At 41.4% G+C, this 19,508-nt stretch overlaps 1 protein-coding gene across 2 annotated transcripts in view; it reads left to right on the forward strand.

The window, feature by feature from the left end:
* TXLNG (taxilin gamma) overlaps nt 1-19,508 on the forward strand; it is a 56,730-nt gene that overhangs the window by 20,201 nt on the left and 17,021 nt on the right. For both annotated transcript variants that reach the window (XM_028842169.2, XM_015127003.3), the window contains exons 2-3: nt 9,381-9,684; nt 10,968-11,059. In XM_028842169.2, coding sequence (XP_028698002.1) covers nt 9,381-9,684; nt 10,968-11,059 — 396 coding nt within the window. The remainder of the gene's footprint in view (nt 1-9,380; nt 9,685-10,967; nt 11,060-19,508) is intronic.

Genomic DNA, 19,508 nt, shown 5'->3' on the forward strand with positions numbered 1-19,508 from the left:
TATTTCATGCCTAAAATTTAAATAAGATCTCACCTTTGGGAGTTTATATTTGGAAACATTGAGAATTTATTATCTTAAAGAATATAGTCATGTTGTAGAGACATGTATACCAGAATCTAATTATATAATAGTGCACAATAATATATCATTTTTATCTGTTAAAAATAAAAATCCTTTCATTTCTTTGTTCTAACACAGTAAAACAGACTACTATTTAAGGAGGCATTGAGTTATGTAATACATATTATAAAGGCTTTGATCCAAAATGGTTAAAACAGGAATTTGAGATAAATGATTGATAAAGTATTAGCCATGAGGAAAACTGTGCTATCCAGAATAGTTCTTTGGAAGATTAAAATAGCCTTAGTGTATACACTATTTTAAATGACTTGTACAAAGCTAAAGTCATTGTTGTAATTTAGCCACATGACAATGTAATTTTTATAATAGGTTTGTTTGTAAAACTTTGTATTTGGAAATGTGAAAGCCCCTCAAAATACTGGAAGAGTTTAGGAGGAAGGTTTATGTTTTACAAAATCAAATAAGGCCAATAGCTGATGCCCTGAGAGTATGGGGTATCTTTGATATCTTTCACTATTTCTTCATCTATTTCTGCCTCCACTGCCCCTCCCAGGGCAGCGCGAGCATGGTTGCACATACACTGTTGTCCGTACAGTCCTGGTTGAAGTTAACAACTCTTAGGGTAAATTATTAGACACATAGGGTTGGAAAGATTTTTAGAGATACTTTGGTTTATCCTAAAACACAAAATTAAGGCCAGGCATAGTGGCTCACTCCTGTAATTCCAGCACTTTGGGAGGCTGAGGTGGGTGGATCATCTGAGGTCAGGAGTTTGAGACCAGCCTGGCCAACGTGACAAAACCCCGTCTCTACTAAAAAATATAAAAATTGGCCGGGCACGGTGGCTCACGCCTGTAATCCCAGCACTTTCGGAGGCAGAGGCCAGTGGATCACGAGGGCAAGAGATCAAGACCATCCTGGTTAACACAGTGAAACCCCATCTCTACTAAAAATACAAAAAAATTAGCTGGGCGTGGTGGCACGCGCCTGTAGTCCCAACTACTCGGGAGGCTGAGGCAGGAGAATTGCTTGAACCCGGGAGGCGGAGGTTGCAGTGAGCTGAGGTCGTGCCACTGCACTCCATCCTGGGTGACAGAGTGAGACTCCATTTCAAAAAAAAAAAAAAAAAAAGCCAGGCGTGGTGGCACACGCATGTGGTCCCAACTATTCAGGAGGCCGAGGCAGGAGAACTGCTTGAACCCGGATCGTGGAGGTTGCAGTGAGCCGAGATAGCGCCACTGCACTCCAGCCTGGGCGATGGAGCAAGACTCTGTCTTAAAACAAACCACAAAATTAAAAAACAACAACAAACTAACCTCAGTTCCTTAAATAATCACTTCAAATTATTTGAAGCTATCCCTACCCCCAAATTAGATGTGTCTTACCTCCCTAAATCCCAGAGTTAATCCCTGCTAAAAATTCTACATATCTTTCATGATGTTTTCTAAATGCATATTGGTATTTCTAGTGTGCTGTGTATTTTTAGACATTTAATTTAGATTTGTTTTATAACTGCGTCAGAGATCTGTTTGACTTTGAACTTGGCGTTTTCCAAAAGCTGATTAACGGTGTAATAGAGAGAACATTGACTCTTGAGTTTGGTGGACCTGGTTTTGAATTTTCCCAGCCCCTTTTATCGGTTTTAATATGATTTTGAGCGAGTTACTTAATCTCATCAAGTCTCATTTTCTGTACCTGGGAACAATAAGGCCTGTATTTCAGTGAGGCAGGGAAGGTTAAATGGGGTCACTTTGAGAACACCACGCACAGTGTCAGCCTGAGGTGCTAAAGGTTCCCTTTACTTATTTGATAAGTTCCTCCTAGACTGTTTGGGAATCTGAGGCAAGCTAAGGATGTCTGTCTAGGAAAATGGAGAAATATAGACAACCTCTCCCACCTGCTGCCTCTGAAGGTCCACTCTAGCTCTTGCTGGCAAGGACTGGGTAATTTGTGTCCTCTGCACATGCCTGGCCCTGGTCAAAGGTGTTTGAGCTCATGTGAGCAAGCAGTAGTTGAAATAATTAGGAAGTGAATGTAGGTGTTGGTAGAAGGGAAAGAAACCTAAAAAAATTTTTTTTCCTTTAGGTTTTAATTTCCATGTTCTCAGTTTTGAATGTTTTGATCCAAAAAGCTATTACAAGTAGTTGATGAATGCAGAGTACTTCCTCATGTCCATTTGCAAAAGTTTCTATGATAGTTGTTCTTTGCTCCTGCCATTTATTATTGATAAACTGGTGGCCGCCCATTTTGAAGGCATCTCTTGGTCAGTTAGCGAGTCCTCTTAACTCCAAGTATTGAGACAGTGGAAGGAAGATTGCGAAATATATCTTTTGACCGGAGGGGAGTGGCTAGGGTGGAGGATTGTTGGTGTTTAAGGCTCTTGTAAACAAACATTTGTAGCACAGTGTTGTGCTTCTCTAAGAGGTACACATACTGCTCACAAGATGCAGATGTGTTAGCTTTTGTGTCATGATTTTCTATAGGGAAGGGTTCTAATAGAAATCCAGCTGGAAACTACTCAGTGTTGGTTTCATTTTCATTTGAGATTGGAATTTAAATAAACATTTCCTCCCCTTTTGTTTTTCCTAATAAGGCACTATATTAGAGAGCTCTCTTCATTTTGCTGTTAAAAAAAAATGTTAAAGCTCTTGTAAAGGTAACTCATGGCACCAAACTTAAAAGGTGAAAACACGCCTGCTGTGAAAGTCTTGTCCCCACTCACTCAGTTTGTCTCCAGTAATGTTTCTTTGTGTCTGGCCAGAGATTGGATATACTTCTCTGCTCATAAATTTATACAGTACCTCCTCAAGCCCCACATCATGGCATATGGTAGGTACTACAGGGTATTTTGCTTTTTCCCTTATCAACCTATCCTTACCAGTAATTATATAACTGCCTTATTCTTTTTTTTAACAGATACTACGGTACTCAATTGGATGGATGTACGGCAGTTTATTCATCCAGTCTATTATTTATTGATATTTAGGATATTTTGGATTTTTTGCTACCATAAATAATGCTGCATAAATAACTTTATATATTATGTCATTCACAAATGTACTGGTATATCTGTAGGAAAAACTGATAAGAAATGAATTTGGTGGATCAAAGCATATGTGACTTGATGTTTTCTCCCTCCAACATCTTATAAAAAATTTAAAAGATACTGCAAAGTTGATACTAAACATCAATTTTTCCACCACCTAGATTTTACCTTTGACATTTTACTCTGGTTGCTTTTTCAGTTATCTGTCCATTTAACTGTTGCTTCACCCATGAAGCCTTCAGAAGTGTATATGTGCTAAATTTTAGCAAATGCATGCAGCTCTGTAACTCAAATCCCCATCAAGATACAGAGCATTGCCAACACCCCAGAGGTTCCTTTGTGCTGGTTCCCGGTCAGTCCCTTCCGCAACTGGACTCCTTGGTGGTTAAGTCAATTTATCCTCCCACCAGGAATGCTTGAGAATGCCCCACACCCTCTCCAACAGTGTTGTCGAAGTTTTTGATGTGTAAAATGATATTTATTTATTTATTTTTTTTTTGAGATGAAGTCTCGCTCTGTTGCCCAGGTTGGAGTACAGTGGTGTGATCTCGGCTCTCTGCAACCTCCGTCTCCCAGGTTCAAGCAATTATCCTGCCTCAGCCTCCCGAGTAGCTGGAATTACAGGCACCCGCCACCACGCCTGACTAATTTTTGTATTTTTAGTAGAGATGGGGTTTCACCATGTTGGCCAGGCTGGCCTCGAACTCCTGACCTCAGGTTATCTGCCTGCCTCAGCCTCCCAAAGTGCTAGGATTACAGGTGTGAGCCACCACGCCAGGCCAAGATATTTTCTTCCAACACTTCTCTGTGAGTGTGTGTATATACATACGTACATGCACACATATGGTTCCTGGCTTACTGTGGTTCAACTTGCATTGTTGACTTTAGGATGGATTTATCACTGTGTAACCCCAACGTATGTTGAGGAGCATCTGTATACATATATATACTGCGTATACAAAATATACAGTACATTCTGTTTTGTAATTCATTTTTGTACATCGTATTTTGGGAGAATCTCTTCCCATTATTAAATAGGCTTCTCTAAGATGGCTGGGCCAGGACAAGGATGTTTGAACAGTGGTAGACAAAGGGTAATTATGAAGCGGTATATTTTTGTAGTTAAGAGCATGGACTCGGCAGCTAGACTGCTAGAGTTCAAATCTTTGCTCTGCAGTTTACTAACTGTGACCTTAGGCAGGATACTTAACTTTACATGCCATAGTTTGCTCATCTCTAAAATGGAGAAAATAATAGTGCCTACCTTGTGGCATTGTTGTGAGGATTAAGCTAGTTAATATAGGAAAGTTCTCACAGTAGTGCCTGGATGTACTAGTTACTGTTTGTTAGCTGCTACTACTATTATTTATATAAGAGATTGATCCAAGAAAAGGCATCCAGAATGGGCATCAGAGAGAGAAGACAGAGTAGGAAATTGTACTGGGCATATGATATAGAATTCTCTGGTTGAGGAGATGAGGTCTGAGAAATCATTTACAATTTAATAAAGTTATTGGCCTAAGAATTTGCTTAATATTCAATAGCCCAGGTACAGAGCCTCAAGTATAGGTTGTTAATTGAATAGTCCTTGGGGTAGAAAAATTGGGGCCTGCTATTTCAAGAGTATTTGTAGACTGTGGTGTGAATCAAGTCCTGTTGGAACTGGGTTTATTAATAAACAAAAGGATTTTGTAGAGCCAAAGTATATCTTCTATTAGCAAATGTAAAAAATACCCCAATACTACATCAAAATTAGTTGTACAAGAGAGAAGGGAAATGTAATACTGTCTTGCTTCTAATGATAAAAATAGTGGTATTTTCTTTTTTCTTTTTTTTTTTTTTTTGAGACAGAGTCTCTCTCTGTATCCCAGACTGGAGTGCAGTGGTGTGATCTCAGCTCACTGCAGCCTCTACCTCCTGGGTTCAAACAATTCTTGTGCCTCAGCCTCCCGAGTAAACTGGGATTCCAGGCATGTACCACCATGCCCAGCTAATTTTTATATTTTTACCAGAGATGGTGTTTTGCCATGTTGGCCAGGCTGGTCTTGAACTCCTGACCTCAAGTGATCTACCCACCTCAGCCCCCCAAATTTCTGGGTTACAGGCATGAGCTACCGTGCCTGGCCAGTAGTGGTATTTTCTTTAACTTGTGTATTAATGCCTAGGTTCTTTTCGTGGACTGTTTTCAGCAGCCATTTTTGCCCCTGTATGCTCCTCATCAGTTGGCATTTGAGTACTATTTGTGCATAAGAAGCTGTTGCTACCTAGGAGGATGTATACATCAAATATGTGATATTGTAGTATGTGATAGGAGTTCAGAGGCAGGAGTGTCTGGAAAGACAAAAAAAATCAGAAGTATTAACTACAAATAGGAAGCGATGACATACATTAAAAGGAAAATAGGTGATGTGGTATTTGTGCAATATACAGATTAATTTAATGTTCTTGTTTATGCCATATGGCACCAGCTATTATTACACAATAGTTTTTTGGCCTTCTTTGAGTCTTTTTTTTTTTTTGAGACGGAGTTTTCACTCTTATCGCCCAGGCTGGAGTGCAATGACGCGATCTCGGCTCACTGCAACCTCTGCCTCCCAGGTTCAAGCAGTTCTTTGGCCTCAGCTTCCTGAGTAGCTGGGATTAAAGGCATGCGCCACCACGGCCGGCTGATTTTTGTGTATTTAGTAGAAACGGGGTTTCACCATGTTGGCCAGGCTGTTCTTGAACTCTTGACCTTGGGTGATCTGCTTGCCTCGGCCTCCCAAAGTGCTGGGATTACAGGCGTGAGCCACCGCGACCGGCCTGTAGTGCCATTCTTATACCTAATGGGTTTCAGGGAATAGGTTTGAAACTACTATTATTATTTTTTTTGAGATGGAGTCTTGCTGTGTCACCCAGGCTGGAGTGCAGTGGCGTGATCTCAGCTCACTGCAACCTCCGCTTCCCGGGTTCAAGCAATTCTCCTGCCTCAGCTTCCCGAGTAGCTGGAATTACAGGCGTGCTGCACCATGCCCGGCTAATTTTTGTATTTGTAGTAGAGGTGGGGTTTCACCATGTTGGTCAGGCTCGTCTTCAACTCCTAACCTCGTGATCTGCCCGTCTCGGTCTCCCAAAGTGTTGGGATTACAGGCGTAAGCCACTGCGCCTGTCCGAAAAATTTTTTTTTTAAATTGGGGAAAATGGTATTAATAGTACTCACTTTTTCCCTCTCTATTGCTTTTGTGTAAAGGGTCTCTTTATATATCTGTGCACCCAATTAGTACATGACATTTTAATATTTGATTAAAGTAGAGGCGAAACTAGTAGTTACATGTGAAATGTAGCATTGAAATTATCACTTTGCACCTGTTCTGTTAATAATACTGCTATAGTATGTTATTCGGGTATATTAATGATTTTTTTTTTTTTTTTTTTTTGAGATGGAGTCTCGCTTTATCACCCAGGCTGGAGTGCAATGGCGCAATCTCGGCTCACTACAACCTCTGCCCGGCTAATTTTTGTATTTTTAGTAGAGACGGGGTTTCACCATGTTGGCCAGGCTGGTCTTAAACTCCTGACCTCAAGTGATTTGCCCACCTCAGCCTCCCAAAGTGCTGGGATTACAGGCATGAGCCACCTCGCCCGGCCTATTAACAATTTTAAGAAGTTTCTACAGTAGTGAAATCATACAAATGATTTTTCCTGAAACTTGATTGTGAATCCTCTCCCACCCCAAGAGATGAGGTCTCACTGTATTGCCCAGGCTGTCCTCAGACTTGCCTTAGCCCCCCAAACAACTAGGACTACAGGCATGTGCCACGATGCGTGCCATCGTGAATTTTTGAAAAACTTTATGGGTTATGCTTGAGAAACATTGCTCTATAGAATATGATACATATGGAAGTGAATTTTTGAAATCTTTTCAAATAATTTAAGAGTTTCAGTATTTGTAAGTTTTTTCTATCTGAGTTAGACTTAGAGTGTGGCATCAAACCATAACTGAAATAGATAACCCATTTCCCCTTAATGTGTTACTTTTTTTAAGAAATCAAAGTATTACATGTACATTATTTTAGAAGTGTCATGAAAAGCAGCGTATCTTTAATCTGTCTTCTTAGAGGAAAATATTTGTTTTGGTTCCTCTTGAATAATGTATAAATTGCAACTTTTAAAATAAGCTTTACTGAAATAAAACATAAATTGAGAAAAGTATACAAATCATAAATGTTAGGCTTAATGAATTTTCACAAAGTGAATGCGTCAACCTCATTTAGACCAAGAAATAGAACACTACAAGCACCCCAGGAGGCCCCACCCCCAATGGTAACCACTATCCTGATTTCTAGCACCATTTATTAACTTGCCTTGTTTTCTTTTTTTTTTTTTTTTTTTTTTGAGGCGGAGTCTCGCTCTGTCACCCAGGCTGGAGTGCAGTGGCCGGATCTCAGCTCACTGCAAGCTCCGCCTCCCGGGTTCGGGCCATTCTCCTGTCTCAGCCTCCTGAGTAGCTGGGACTACAGGCGCCCGCCACCTCGCCCGGCTAGTTTTTTGTATTTTTTAGTAGAGACGGGGTTTCACCGTGTTAGCAGGATGGTCTCGATCTCCTGACCTAGTGATCCGCCCGTCTCGGCCTCCCAAAGTGCTGGGATTACAGGCTTGAGCCACCGCGCCCGGCCAACTTGCCTTGTTTTCGAACTTTATACATAAATGATTTCCTATAGTAGATACTCTTCTGGCACCTTTTTCACAACATAGGTCTGTGAAACTCATCTATGTGGTTGCATCTAACAGTAGTTCATTCTTACTGCTTATATACTACAGTTTATCCATTCTGCTACTGATAGCAATTTGGGTTGATTCCATTTTGGAGCTATTACGAATAGTGCTCCTTTATTCTTGGCCTTTGGATACACATATGTACACACTTGGGCAAAATCCCAGGAGTAGAGTTAACTAGGTTAGAAGGTATCCATATTGCCAAAGAGTTTTTCAAAGTGTCCTTGCCAATTTGTTCTTATGAAAGCACAGTATTGGATTTATCAACATTAGACTATAAAATATAAGATTTTATTTTCCTTAACTTCTCCATCCCCTCCTACTTTGATATTTTGACTTCTTCAGTTGCATAAAATGATTATAACCTAAAATCTCAAATATCTGCTCTCCCATACATTTTTGAATGTAGCTTTTGTCCATTTGTGATAAGAGAAGGATACTAAACACCTCCTCACCTCAACTGTATTATTCAGAAAAGGAAGAGGCCCTCTTTCATATGGAGAGTAAATGCACAGAATTTAAATTTGTGCCACATCATGACCAGGTAGTGTTCACAAGGGGAAAAAACTCAAATAGGGTTAACAATGTGATAGAAGAGAGAGTAAGGTAAAATTACTGACATAAGAATAACATACTGGAATAAAGGCATCTTTACCATGTGTATTACCTGTATGAAGGCTGGGATAGTTGCTTAAAATATCAGTCTCAAAATTTCCATGGCTTAGCATGAGAGAAGTTTATTTCTTGTTCACCTATACTCCAGTGTAGGTTTTCTTTGTAAGTAAGGTGGCTTTCCTGTATGTACATAGGATATGGAGGCCCAGGCTGCATTTATCCTGTGGCTCTGCCATCCCTTAGGGTCTTGGAGATGTCTACGTTTTACCAGAGTTGGGGAGAGATGGTGGAGAAAGAACTTGTGCTTCTGAGAATAAAAGTCTTGTTACAGAAAGGACAGTCGTGTCCTATACCCACATTCAGTTGGTGGGAACTTCATGCGGAAGTCGCCCCTTGGTGTAAGGGGCCTGGGGAATGTAGTCCCTGGCTGGGCACTTGTCTCATAGTGTCAGCTCCACAGGAACTTGGGGGAGCATGGGATTTTAATGGATAGCTAGCTAGCTATCCCTGCTGTACTCTCTCCTTGAGGATAAGATCAGAATAATTAATATTCATTAACTGGGGACAGTTTCACTTCTGTTAAGGTGCTAATTATGTTAAATGGTGAATTTTTATATGGAAATCAATTTAGATTTATAACTAAATGGCTTTCTTGCCTCCTTTGGTACTGCATAGTTGTGTGATTCATTTTAACTTTAATTTCCTTATACTTTATAGTTAGGTCACCTCTCAGTGAAACCTAGAAAGTACCATATTTACATCAATTTTGCATACCACTAAGGAAGAAAAAACCGTCAGGCTATGATGTTCCGTTGCTTGTGAACATTGATTACATTTGATTTAACCCCTTCTCCATCTTTTTTCTCCTTCTCCTTTCCTCTAGTTTGAAATTGGCACAATGGAAGAAGCTGGTATTTGTGGGCTAGGGGTGAAAGCAGATATGTTGTGTAACTCTCAATCAAATGATATTCTTCAACATCAAGACTCAAATTGTGGTGGCACAAGTAACAAGCATTCATTGGAAGAGGATGAAGGCAGTGACTTTATAACAGAGAACAGGAATTTGGTGAGCCCAGCATACTGCACACAGGATTCAAGAGAGGAAATCCCTGGGGGAGAAGCTCGAACAGATCCCCCTGATGGTCAGCAAGATTCAGAGTGCAACAGGAACAAAGAAAAAACCTTAGGTAATAATCCGTTCAGTGGTTGGACGTTTCACATGCTAATCATTTTGCTTGTGTTTTCTGCAGCCCAGATCATTTTGAACACAACCACTTTAGAGGTGCTTAGCCAACACACCTAGTGTCTTCAGTGAGGTTAGTCCATGTGTCTGCTGCAGTTATGTGCAGGAGGCCAAAACAGCAGGGAGGACGCTTAGCTTTTTTCCCAAAATAATCAAGAATTGGCTAATTAAAATTTTTTTTTTTTAGAGACAGGGTCTCACTGTGTTGCCCAGGCTGGTCTCAAACTCCTAAGCTCAAGCAGTCCTCTCCTGCCTTGGCCTCCCAAAGTGCTGAGATTTCAGGTGTGAGCCTCTGTGCCCGGCCACACTGCAGTTATTTCTGATCATATTCAGTAATCGTGTTTAATCGTCTCTTAAAGGTCTTATTGACTTTGGGTTAAATGAGAGAAGATTTCACTAATAAAATTTTATATGAGTAGAAAAGCATTCTTTTTTGAAGTCACTCTTTCCCCCCCACGGCAGTCCATATGTCAGAATTATTTTAAGATATATATTTTGATGCAATATCTTACATACAAGAATGAACATTACAAAAATAAAAATGGTACCTATCACCTAGCTTAAGAAATAAAAGATTACCCTGTACTTTGAAATGCCATTAGTCCCCTCCTGTCTCAGCCACCTGCCTCTCTCTGCCAAAGTCCTTACAGTATTGTTAAGGTCTTTTCCCCACGGGAAGAGCTATCTTGTCATCCTTTAGTTAGTTGACCTTAGTTAACACATAGAATATACTTAGTAAATCATAAGAAAAGCATACGTTTTAAAATTGTTCATAGGAAAAGATATGTTCACCTGTGATTATGTGTGTCTTAGGCAAAGTGTAGTACCAACGGAAACTCCCTTTGAACTTGCTTCTATATTCGAACTTGGTTAGGAGGAAGCTTTAAAAAAATTTCCATGCAATTTGTAACTTGCCCTTTGTCTTAACTTGGACATCAGTGATTAGGCAAGGAAATTTATAAGCTTTTAACCAGAGTTCTTAAAAATAGCTAGCAGTGTTAGTGAGTCAGTTAAGAAATTTGGGGTGGGGGTGGGGAGGGGAGCGAGGCCTGCTAATCCAGAATTTAAAAATTGCCTTTTTCATTGAGCTGGTAAATCTCTTGTTTATAATCATAGGTGTAAGTTACTTTACTCTGGATGTCAGAGCACAGGAATCGTTAGTAGAATTTACAGGTTAGATTTGATCTCATTCTTCTGGGACTTATTTCTTTTCTTGTTAATCATCAGGAAAAGAAGTTTTATTACTGATGCAAGCCCTAAACACCCTTTCAACCCCAGAGGAGAAGCTGGCAGCTCTCTGTAAGAAATATGCTGATCTTGTGAGTATTAAATCAAGGATGTGAGCCATATAAAATATAGTGAAATGTGTGTGTGCTTGGTAAGTTTCTTAAAGTACAAATTTGATATGGCCTTAAATGTAAAATTGTATTTTATTCTGAAATTGAAGAAGAGAATCTGCTTTGTTGGGGCTTTTTGTTGGTTGTATAGTTTCATTTTATGAGGTAGTATTTAGGGAACATTGTAATACTAAGATGTGGCAAAGATTTTCTAAAACTCAGTTTTAGAGTATAAGTCAGCCTTTGCATTGTTATGTTGTGATGCCTTAGGTGCCACTCAGTTGGGGTGAGGTGGTTCCTGTCTTAAACTTTTCCTAGTGGAATTCTAGAGATCAAGGGCTGTTTTGATTGAGATTGTGAGTTACATGAAATCATCTGCTAAAACAATACTGTGTCTCAGAAATACTTATTTAGCGGCCGGGTGCGGTGGCTCACGCCTGTAATCCCCGCACTTTGGGAGGCTGAGGCGGGCGGATCGTGAGGTCAGGAGATCGAGACCATCTGGCTAACATGGTGAAACCCCCGTCTCTACTAAAAATACAAAAACATTAGCTAAGCTTGGTGGCGGGTGCCTGTAGTCCCAGCTACTCAGGAGGCTGAGGCAGGAGAATGGCGTGAACCTGGAAGGCAGAACTTGCAGTGAGCCGAGATCGCACCATTGCACTCCAGCCTGGGCGACAGAGCGAGACTCTGTCTCAAAAAAGAAATACTTATTTAGCATCTACTGTGTGTCAAGCATCCTTTTTTCCATCTTCCAAAAAACATTGACCTTATCAAAGAGTTTGTTCTCAGCTACATTATTACAGGTAGCATTAATTCTGTTTTTGGAGTTTCTTTCTTTCTTTCTTTCTTTCTTTTTTTTTTTTTTTTTTTTTTTTGAGACGGAGTCTCGCTGTGTCCCCCAGGCTGGATTTCAGTGGCGTGATCTTGGCTAACTGTAACCTCCGCTTCCCGGGTTCAAGCGATTCTCCTGCCTCAGCCTCCTGAGTAGCTGGGACTACAGGTGCGTGCCACCACGCCTGGCTAATTTTTTGTATTTTTAGTAGAGACGGGGTTTCACCGTGTTAACCAGGATGCTCTCCATCTCCTGACCTCGTGATCCGCCTGCCGTGGCCTCCCAAAGTGCTGGAATTACAGGCGTGAGCCACCGTGCCCAGCCCGTGAAGGTAGTTTCAACTTGGAAACCCTGCCATCCTATATGAATTGAAGAATGGGAAAGTCATAGAATCCTTGGAGGGAATGGTTGGGGGAAACTTTTAGAATAAGTGGTTCTAATATAAATGCTGGCATTATTGGCTTTTGTGAAATACTTAGGTGAATTCTCATGTACAATTTATGTGCATCTTCATCTGTTAAAACAGTTAATTCCGTATCAGAAGCCTATATATATATATATATATATATATATATATTTTTTTTTTTTTGAGACGGAGTCTCACTCTGTCGCCCAGGCTGGAGCACAGTAGTGCAATCTCGGCTCACTGCAAGCTCCACCTCCTGGGTTCACACCATTCTCCTGCCTCAACCTCCCGAGTAGCTGGGACTACAGGTGCCCGCCACTACGCCTGGCTAATTTTTTGTGTTTTTAGTAGAGACAGGGTTTCACTGTGTTAGCCAGGATGATCTCGATCTCCTGACCTCGTGATCCACCCACCTCGGTCTCCCAAAGTGCTGGGATTACAGGCATGAGCCACCGCGCTCGGCCTACGCCATTACGTTTTTTAAATCAATGATTAGCTCAAAAAAAACAAAAACAAAAACTGAATCCTATTAGTTTGTTGCTTCAAGAATGACAGTTACAGGCCAGGCAAGGTGGCTCATACCTGTAATCCCAGCACTTTGGGAGGCCAAGGTGGGCGGATCACGAGGTCAGGAGATTGAGAGCGTCCTGGCTAACATGGTGAAAACCTGTCTCTACTAAAAATACAAAAAAAGGTAGCCGGGCGTGGTGGCAGGTGCCTGTAGTCCCAGCTACTGGGGAGGCTGAGACAGGAGAATGGCGTGAACCCGGGAGGCGGAGCTTGCAGTCAGCTGAGATCACGCCACTGCACTCCAGCCTGGGTGACAGTGAGACTCTGTCTCAAAAAAAAAAAAAAAAAAAAAAAAGAAAAAGAATGACAGTTACTTTCCCTTAGTTTATGAAGTGGTCCAGGTATACCTCACTTAGCTGGCATTCAGCAGCCTGGCACCTTCCACTGTTTGTAGCAACAGCACGCCCTGTGCATCAGTGAAAATGTCCCAGAACAGTCACAAATGCAAAGATGGAAGAAAACAGCGTAGTTGGATTGATGGCTTCAGGAAAGGAATGCTTCCATTGTCTGTGGAAGCCAGTTCCCCTTGGTGCCTTTCACATGGGGAGAATCATGCAAGAAATGGTGGAAAAAGAAGAAAGACAAGAATAGAAAAGGGAAAAGAAAAAATGGAGAAAAGAGTAAAAACCAGAAAAAGCGGTGTCAAAGGTTAGCTACCCAACCCAGTGATGTGACAATGACAGACAGCCTTGAATTAGTTAGAAGAGAGAACAAATAGTGATCTGGGATAGTTGTTCTCAGACTCACACCGATCGTTGAACTTTTGGTTAAAATGCACATTCTCGGCCGGGCGCGGTGGCTCAAGCCTGTAATCCCAGCACTTTGGGAGGCCGAGACGGGCGGATCACGAGGTCAGGAGATCGAGACCATCCTGGCAAACACATTGAAACCCTGTCTCTACTAAAAAAAATACAAAAAAAAAAAAAAAAATGCACATTCTCATTCACTAGGTCTTGGTTGGGGCCTGAGGATCTGCATTTTAACAAATGCCCGGGCAACAGTGATGATGCTGCCAGACCTTGGATCACACTTGAAGTAGCAGGGACGTAGGGTGTTTTTGTTTGTGGCTTTTGATTTTATTGTTTTGATTGTGGGTTTGGTTATTGCTAAGCACCAGCAGTAATGACTGTGTTCATTTCAGGATGTGACACATCGAAGACTTGCCTAGTGAGTAATCTCTCTTTTATACAGATTTGTGCCGAAAATTTGAAAAACAAAATATGTATTGTTTCCAGAAAATGTTCTAAAGCTTGATTTCTTGAAGCTAGCACATATTTCACTTAAAAGGTAGATATAGGCTGGGCATGGTGGCTCACGCCTGTAATCCCAGCACTTTGGGAGGCCAAGGCAGGCGGATCACCTGAGGTCAGGAGTTCGAGACCAGCCTTACCAACATGGAGAAACCCCGTCTCTACTAAAAATACAAAATTAGCTGGGCGTGGTGGCGCATGCCTGTAATCCCAGCTACTCAGGAGGCTGAGGCAGGAGAATCGCTCCAACCCAGGAGGCGGAGGTTGTGGTGAGCTGAGATCGTGCCATTGCACTCCAGCCTGGGCAACAAGAGTGAAACTCTGTCTCAAAAAAAAAAAAAAAGAAAGAAAGAAAGGTAGAGTATATATAGGTTGTATAGCAGTGAGGCCACCAAGGGAGTCATAGCCTTTCCCAAGGATTATTCTGAAAAGTTCCCTTTTGCCATCACTGTCCTCTGCCCTTTTGTGACACATATCATCTGATGTCATTGTGCTTGTTGCACTGACATGCATAACTGTTTTGTGGAGCAGTTGGAATGGATTTCTGTGCACTGTAACTGGGATTGTCCATTGGGGAGACCCTATGGCCAACATGTTCACCAGATCACACAGATTCATGAAATTGTAGCATTTTGCTTTTAGCTGTGGATACCATTAACATGATCCTTAAGTACTTTATAATGCTTTTCTTTCCCATCCTGTAGTCAGTTTGTATAGATTATTATAGTGTAATAATCTTAATGTATGCTTGGGTAGGTTCCATTCTCCTTACTCTTTTCTTCTGAAGTATCTTGGCTCTTCTTGGCCCTTTACTCTCTATAGATTTTAGATTCAATTTAGTAGTTCCGTGTGTTGGGGGGCACTATTTGGGATTTCAAAGAGCATTTCACAGAATCTGTAGATACATTTGGGGGAGAATTGCCGTCCTCATATTAATGTAACTTAAAAGTGGTTATCCTGGCCGGGTATGGTAGCTCAGCCCTGTAATGTCTGCACTTCGGGAGGCTGAAGCAGGATTACTTGCTATCAGGAGTTCAAGACCAGCCTGGGCAATGTCGCAAGACCCTGTACACACACACACACACACACACACACACTCACGCCTGTAGTCCCAGCTACTTGGGAGGCTGAAGTGGAAGAATCACTTGAGCCCAGGAATTGGAAGCTGCAGTGAGTTCGTGCCATATGGCACCCTAGCCTGGGCGACAGAGCAAGATGCTATCTCCAAAAAAAAAAAAAAAAAAAAAAAGGTTCTCCTTATGAGAAAAAAGTGAAATTAGATCCTTACACACCCGAGGCAACAATCAATTCCAAATAGATTAAAGGCTTAAATGTCAAAAATTAAGCTTTAAAATTTTTAGATATTATTTTGACTTATCAATAGGTAAATATTTTTCCAATCTTGAGTTAAGGAAATATTTCTTATAGCACAAAAAGCATTGTCAGAGGAAAGATTGTACAAATTGGCTTTATTGAAATCAAGACTCTCTTTTTGTCAAGAGATGCCCTGAAAAAAGTGAGAAGATGGCCAGGCTTGGTGGCTCACACCTGTAATCCCAGCGCTTTGGGCGGCTGAGGCAGGCGGATCACGAGGTCAGGAGTTCAAGACGAGCCTGGCCAATATGGTGAAAGCCCGTCTCTACTAAAAAAATAAAAAAAAAAAAAGCCGGGTGTGGTGGTAGCGCGCCTGTAGTTCCAGCTTCTCAGGAGGTTGAGGCAGGAGAGTTGCTTGAACTGGGGAGGTGGAAGTTGCAGTGAGCCAAGATCACGCCACTGCACTCCAGCCTAGGCAACAGAGTGAGACTTCATCTCAAAAAAAAAAAAAAAAAAAAAAGCGAGAAGACATTACAAACTGGAGAGAACATATTTCCAACAAATATAACCAGCAGGAGATTTAGTATCAAGAATATCTAAAGAACACTAATGTGAAAAGGACAAATATCCCTATGGAAAGCTGGATGAGAGACATGAAATGGACATTTCATAGAAGTGGAAAAACAAAGATACGAAGATACCTTAACATAAGGGTCCATAAACATTCAAAGAGGTGTTCCACCTGATAAGTGATTAGGGAAATGCAAATCAGGACCACAATGAGATGCCATTTTACGTCTGTTATAGTGGCATAAATGAAGAAATCTGATTATTTTGGAGAGGATGTGGATCTATATGGTCTCTTATATATTGCTGTTGGGAATATCAATTCACCATTGTCATGTGAAATCAAACATTTAGAAATCATTGCCCGGCAACCTCATTTCTGATGTTTGTGCACAGAAGAGAAATTCCTGACACGTGTATACCAGGAAACACATGAGAATGTTCATACCACTGTGAATAATAACAAAACCTAGAAACAGCCCAGATGCCCATTTATACAAGAAGATGGATTAATAAAGAGTTTCGTGTGCCATGTGTGTTGTGTTTTTATTTTTTATCTATTTGTTTATTTTTGAGACAGGGTCTCACTCTGCCACCCAAGCTGGAGTGCAGTGGCACGATCATGGCTCACTGTTTATTTTTTAGAGACAAGATCTTATTTTGTGTGGTATGTTTGTGTGTGTGCTGTGTTTTTAAAAAGTAGAATATTAGACAGCCTGTGGGCCAAATCCATCCAGAGTCTGTTTTTACACTGCCCACAAGCTAAGAATGGTTTTAATTTTTAAGATGTTTAAAAATAAAGAACACATGACAGAGACCATATGTGGCCTGCAGTGCCTAAACTATTTACTTGCTGGCCCTTTACAGAAAAAATCTGCTAAGTCCTGATCTGCAGCTACACGCCAACAATGTGGATGAGTCCTAGCAATGTAATCGAGTTGTGCTGTCCAAGACGGTAGCCATCAGCCACATGTGGCTTATTAAACTAGTATAAATTAAAGAAAATGAAAATTTCAATTCCTCATCTGCACTAGCTACAATAAAGTCAAAACAGCTAAAACCAAAAGGATTGTTTTTTTTTTGAGAAGTACACACAGAAGAAATGAAATAATACAGAAAGGAAAGCGAAGGAATAATGAACACCGGATTCAGGATTGCATTAACCCTGGGTCAGGAAAGGCAGGAGCTCCGCACCCTGGTGAAAGTACAGCTAGTGTGTGCTGGACCTGCAGCCTCTTAAACTGGGTGGTCGCATGTAGTTCGCAGTAATTTTGCTTTACAAAATTATGCAAAAACAATGATTTTTTTCCTGCAAGAATTCCAGTAAAGGTGTTTTTGGTATCTGTACATGTGGCTGTAAGGATGCGTGATATGTTTTGGTAGGCCACAAGATGTCACTCTTGCTCTTCAAATTGTGACTCAGCATCATTTCCTTTTTCAGTAAAAGCTTTATTGAAAGGTCAGTAAGGCTGCCATCTTATCTGTTCATGTTGATTTAACCTTGAAACAGACTGATTTGTTCCATATCTAAAATTGCAGCAGTTCTTCTCACGAAGAACCCTGAGTGCTGTTTACTGAGTTTTAGATTCTGATGACTGTTTCAGTATAGTAGCCTGTGGGTGTAAAACTTGATAGTATTGACTCCTAAAACATCATTTAAAAAAACAAAACCCTGCCGGGCACAGTGGCTCATGCCTGTAATCTCAGCACTTGGGAGGCCGAGGTGGGTGGATCACCTGAGGTTGGGAGTTCGAGACCAGCCTGACCAACATGGAGAAACCCCATCTCTACTAAAAATATAAAATTAGCCGGGCATGGTGGCGCATGCCTGTAATCCCAGCTACTTGGGAAGCTGAGGCAGGAGAATCGCTTTAACTCTTGTTGCCCAGGCTGGAGTGCAATAGATCGTGCCATTGCACTCCAGCCTGGGCAATAAGAGCAAAACTCCATCTCAAAAAAACAAACAACAAAAAACCAAAAACAAAACCCGGCCAGGCAATGGTGGCTTATGCTTGTAATCCCAGCACTTTGGGAGGCCAAGGCAGGTGGATCAGTTGAGGTCATGAGTTTGAGACCAGCCTGGCCAACATAGTGAAACCCTGTCTCTACTAAAAATACAAAAATTAGCTGGGAGTGGTGGCAGGTGCCTGTAGTCCTAGCTACTTGGGAGGCTGAGGCAGGAGAATCGCTTGAACCCGGGAGGCAGGAGCTGCAGCGAACTGAGATTATGCCACTGCACTCCAGCCTGGACAACAGATTAATAGTCTGTCTAAAAAAAAATAACAAAAATAAACCCCCAAAGAAAATAAAAAAAAAATAACCCCCCCCCAAAAAAAATAAAACCCCAAAGCACAATAAATTTGATTGTTAAAATATTTGGATTTCAGCAGGTTTTTTGCCAGGTAGGAAATGATCTAGACAGACATTCACCCAGCAAACAGCAATTCGGGACATGCCTGGCTTTAGCACTGAGTCACTCCTGGCCTTCAACATTGGAGTAGGTTTCAGTGAGAACTAGGGCTGGTTTATTTTCCAAAAGGTTAAGGCTGGAATACTTGGGCAGTGTTCCCAGTGGGCCCAGGAAGATTCTGGGGCAGGAGGTATCCGGTTGAAGGGCATCATCCTTCCAAAAGCACAGGATTGTAGCTAGAAGTTGAGGAGCCCATGTTGCTTGTGAGTTGTTGGGTTGAGAGCAGGAAGAAGATCTGTGATCAGTGTCTGAAGTCAGGAAGCTGGCAAAATTCAGGACCCCAGGGGATAGGAGGCCAATACAGAAGTCAAGAAAGCCAGAGATTCAGGCTGCTGGCTTCAAATCCCAACCTCACCCCATACTGATTATCTGTACTAATTAAAGAATGTTGGGCAACTTATTGATGTCTCCAGGCTTATACATTTTTTTCTGTAAAACCTGGATAATAAAGGGTTATGAAAATTAAATCTGTCTAAAGGATTTTTTTTAGAAAGAAAAAGATTGATTATTTTCTGCTACCCTAAATTTGCTTACTTTTCTGTCACAACTGGAAGAGAGGAAAAGGGTGGCAATGTAGCATGGCATGAAACAATTTAAATAATATAGGCCGGGCACGGTGGCTCAAGCCTGTAATCCCAGCACTTTGGGAGGCCGAGACGGGCGGATCACGAGGTCAGGAGATCGAGACCATCCTGGCTAACACAGTGAAACCCCGTCTCTACTAAAAATACAAAAACTTAGCCGGGCGAGGTGGCAGGCGCCTGTAGTCCCAGCTACTCGGGAGGCTGAGGCAGGAGAATGGCGTGAACCCGGGAGGCAGAGCTTGCAGTGAGCTGAGATCCGGCCACTGTACTCCAGCCTAGGTGACAGAGCGAGACTCCGTCTCAAAAAATAAATAAATAAATAAATAATCTATTATACTATAGTATTTGACTTTTTGAAAATGTGTTCCATAGCTCTCATTATAATTCTTCTAGCCATAACTGTAAGGTTTTTACTGTACTTCCTAAATGTAAAGT

The sequence above is a fragment of the Macaca mulatta genome, chromosome X (genome assembly GCF_049350105.2).
Source record: "Macaca mulatta isolate MMU2019108-1 chromosome X, T2T-MMU8v2.0, whole genome shotgun sequence".
In the NCBI taxonomy this organism is placed as follows: domain Eukaryota; kingdom Metazoa; phylum Chordata; class Mammalia; order Primates; family Cercopithecidae; genus Macaca; species Macaca mulatta.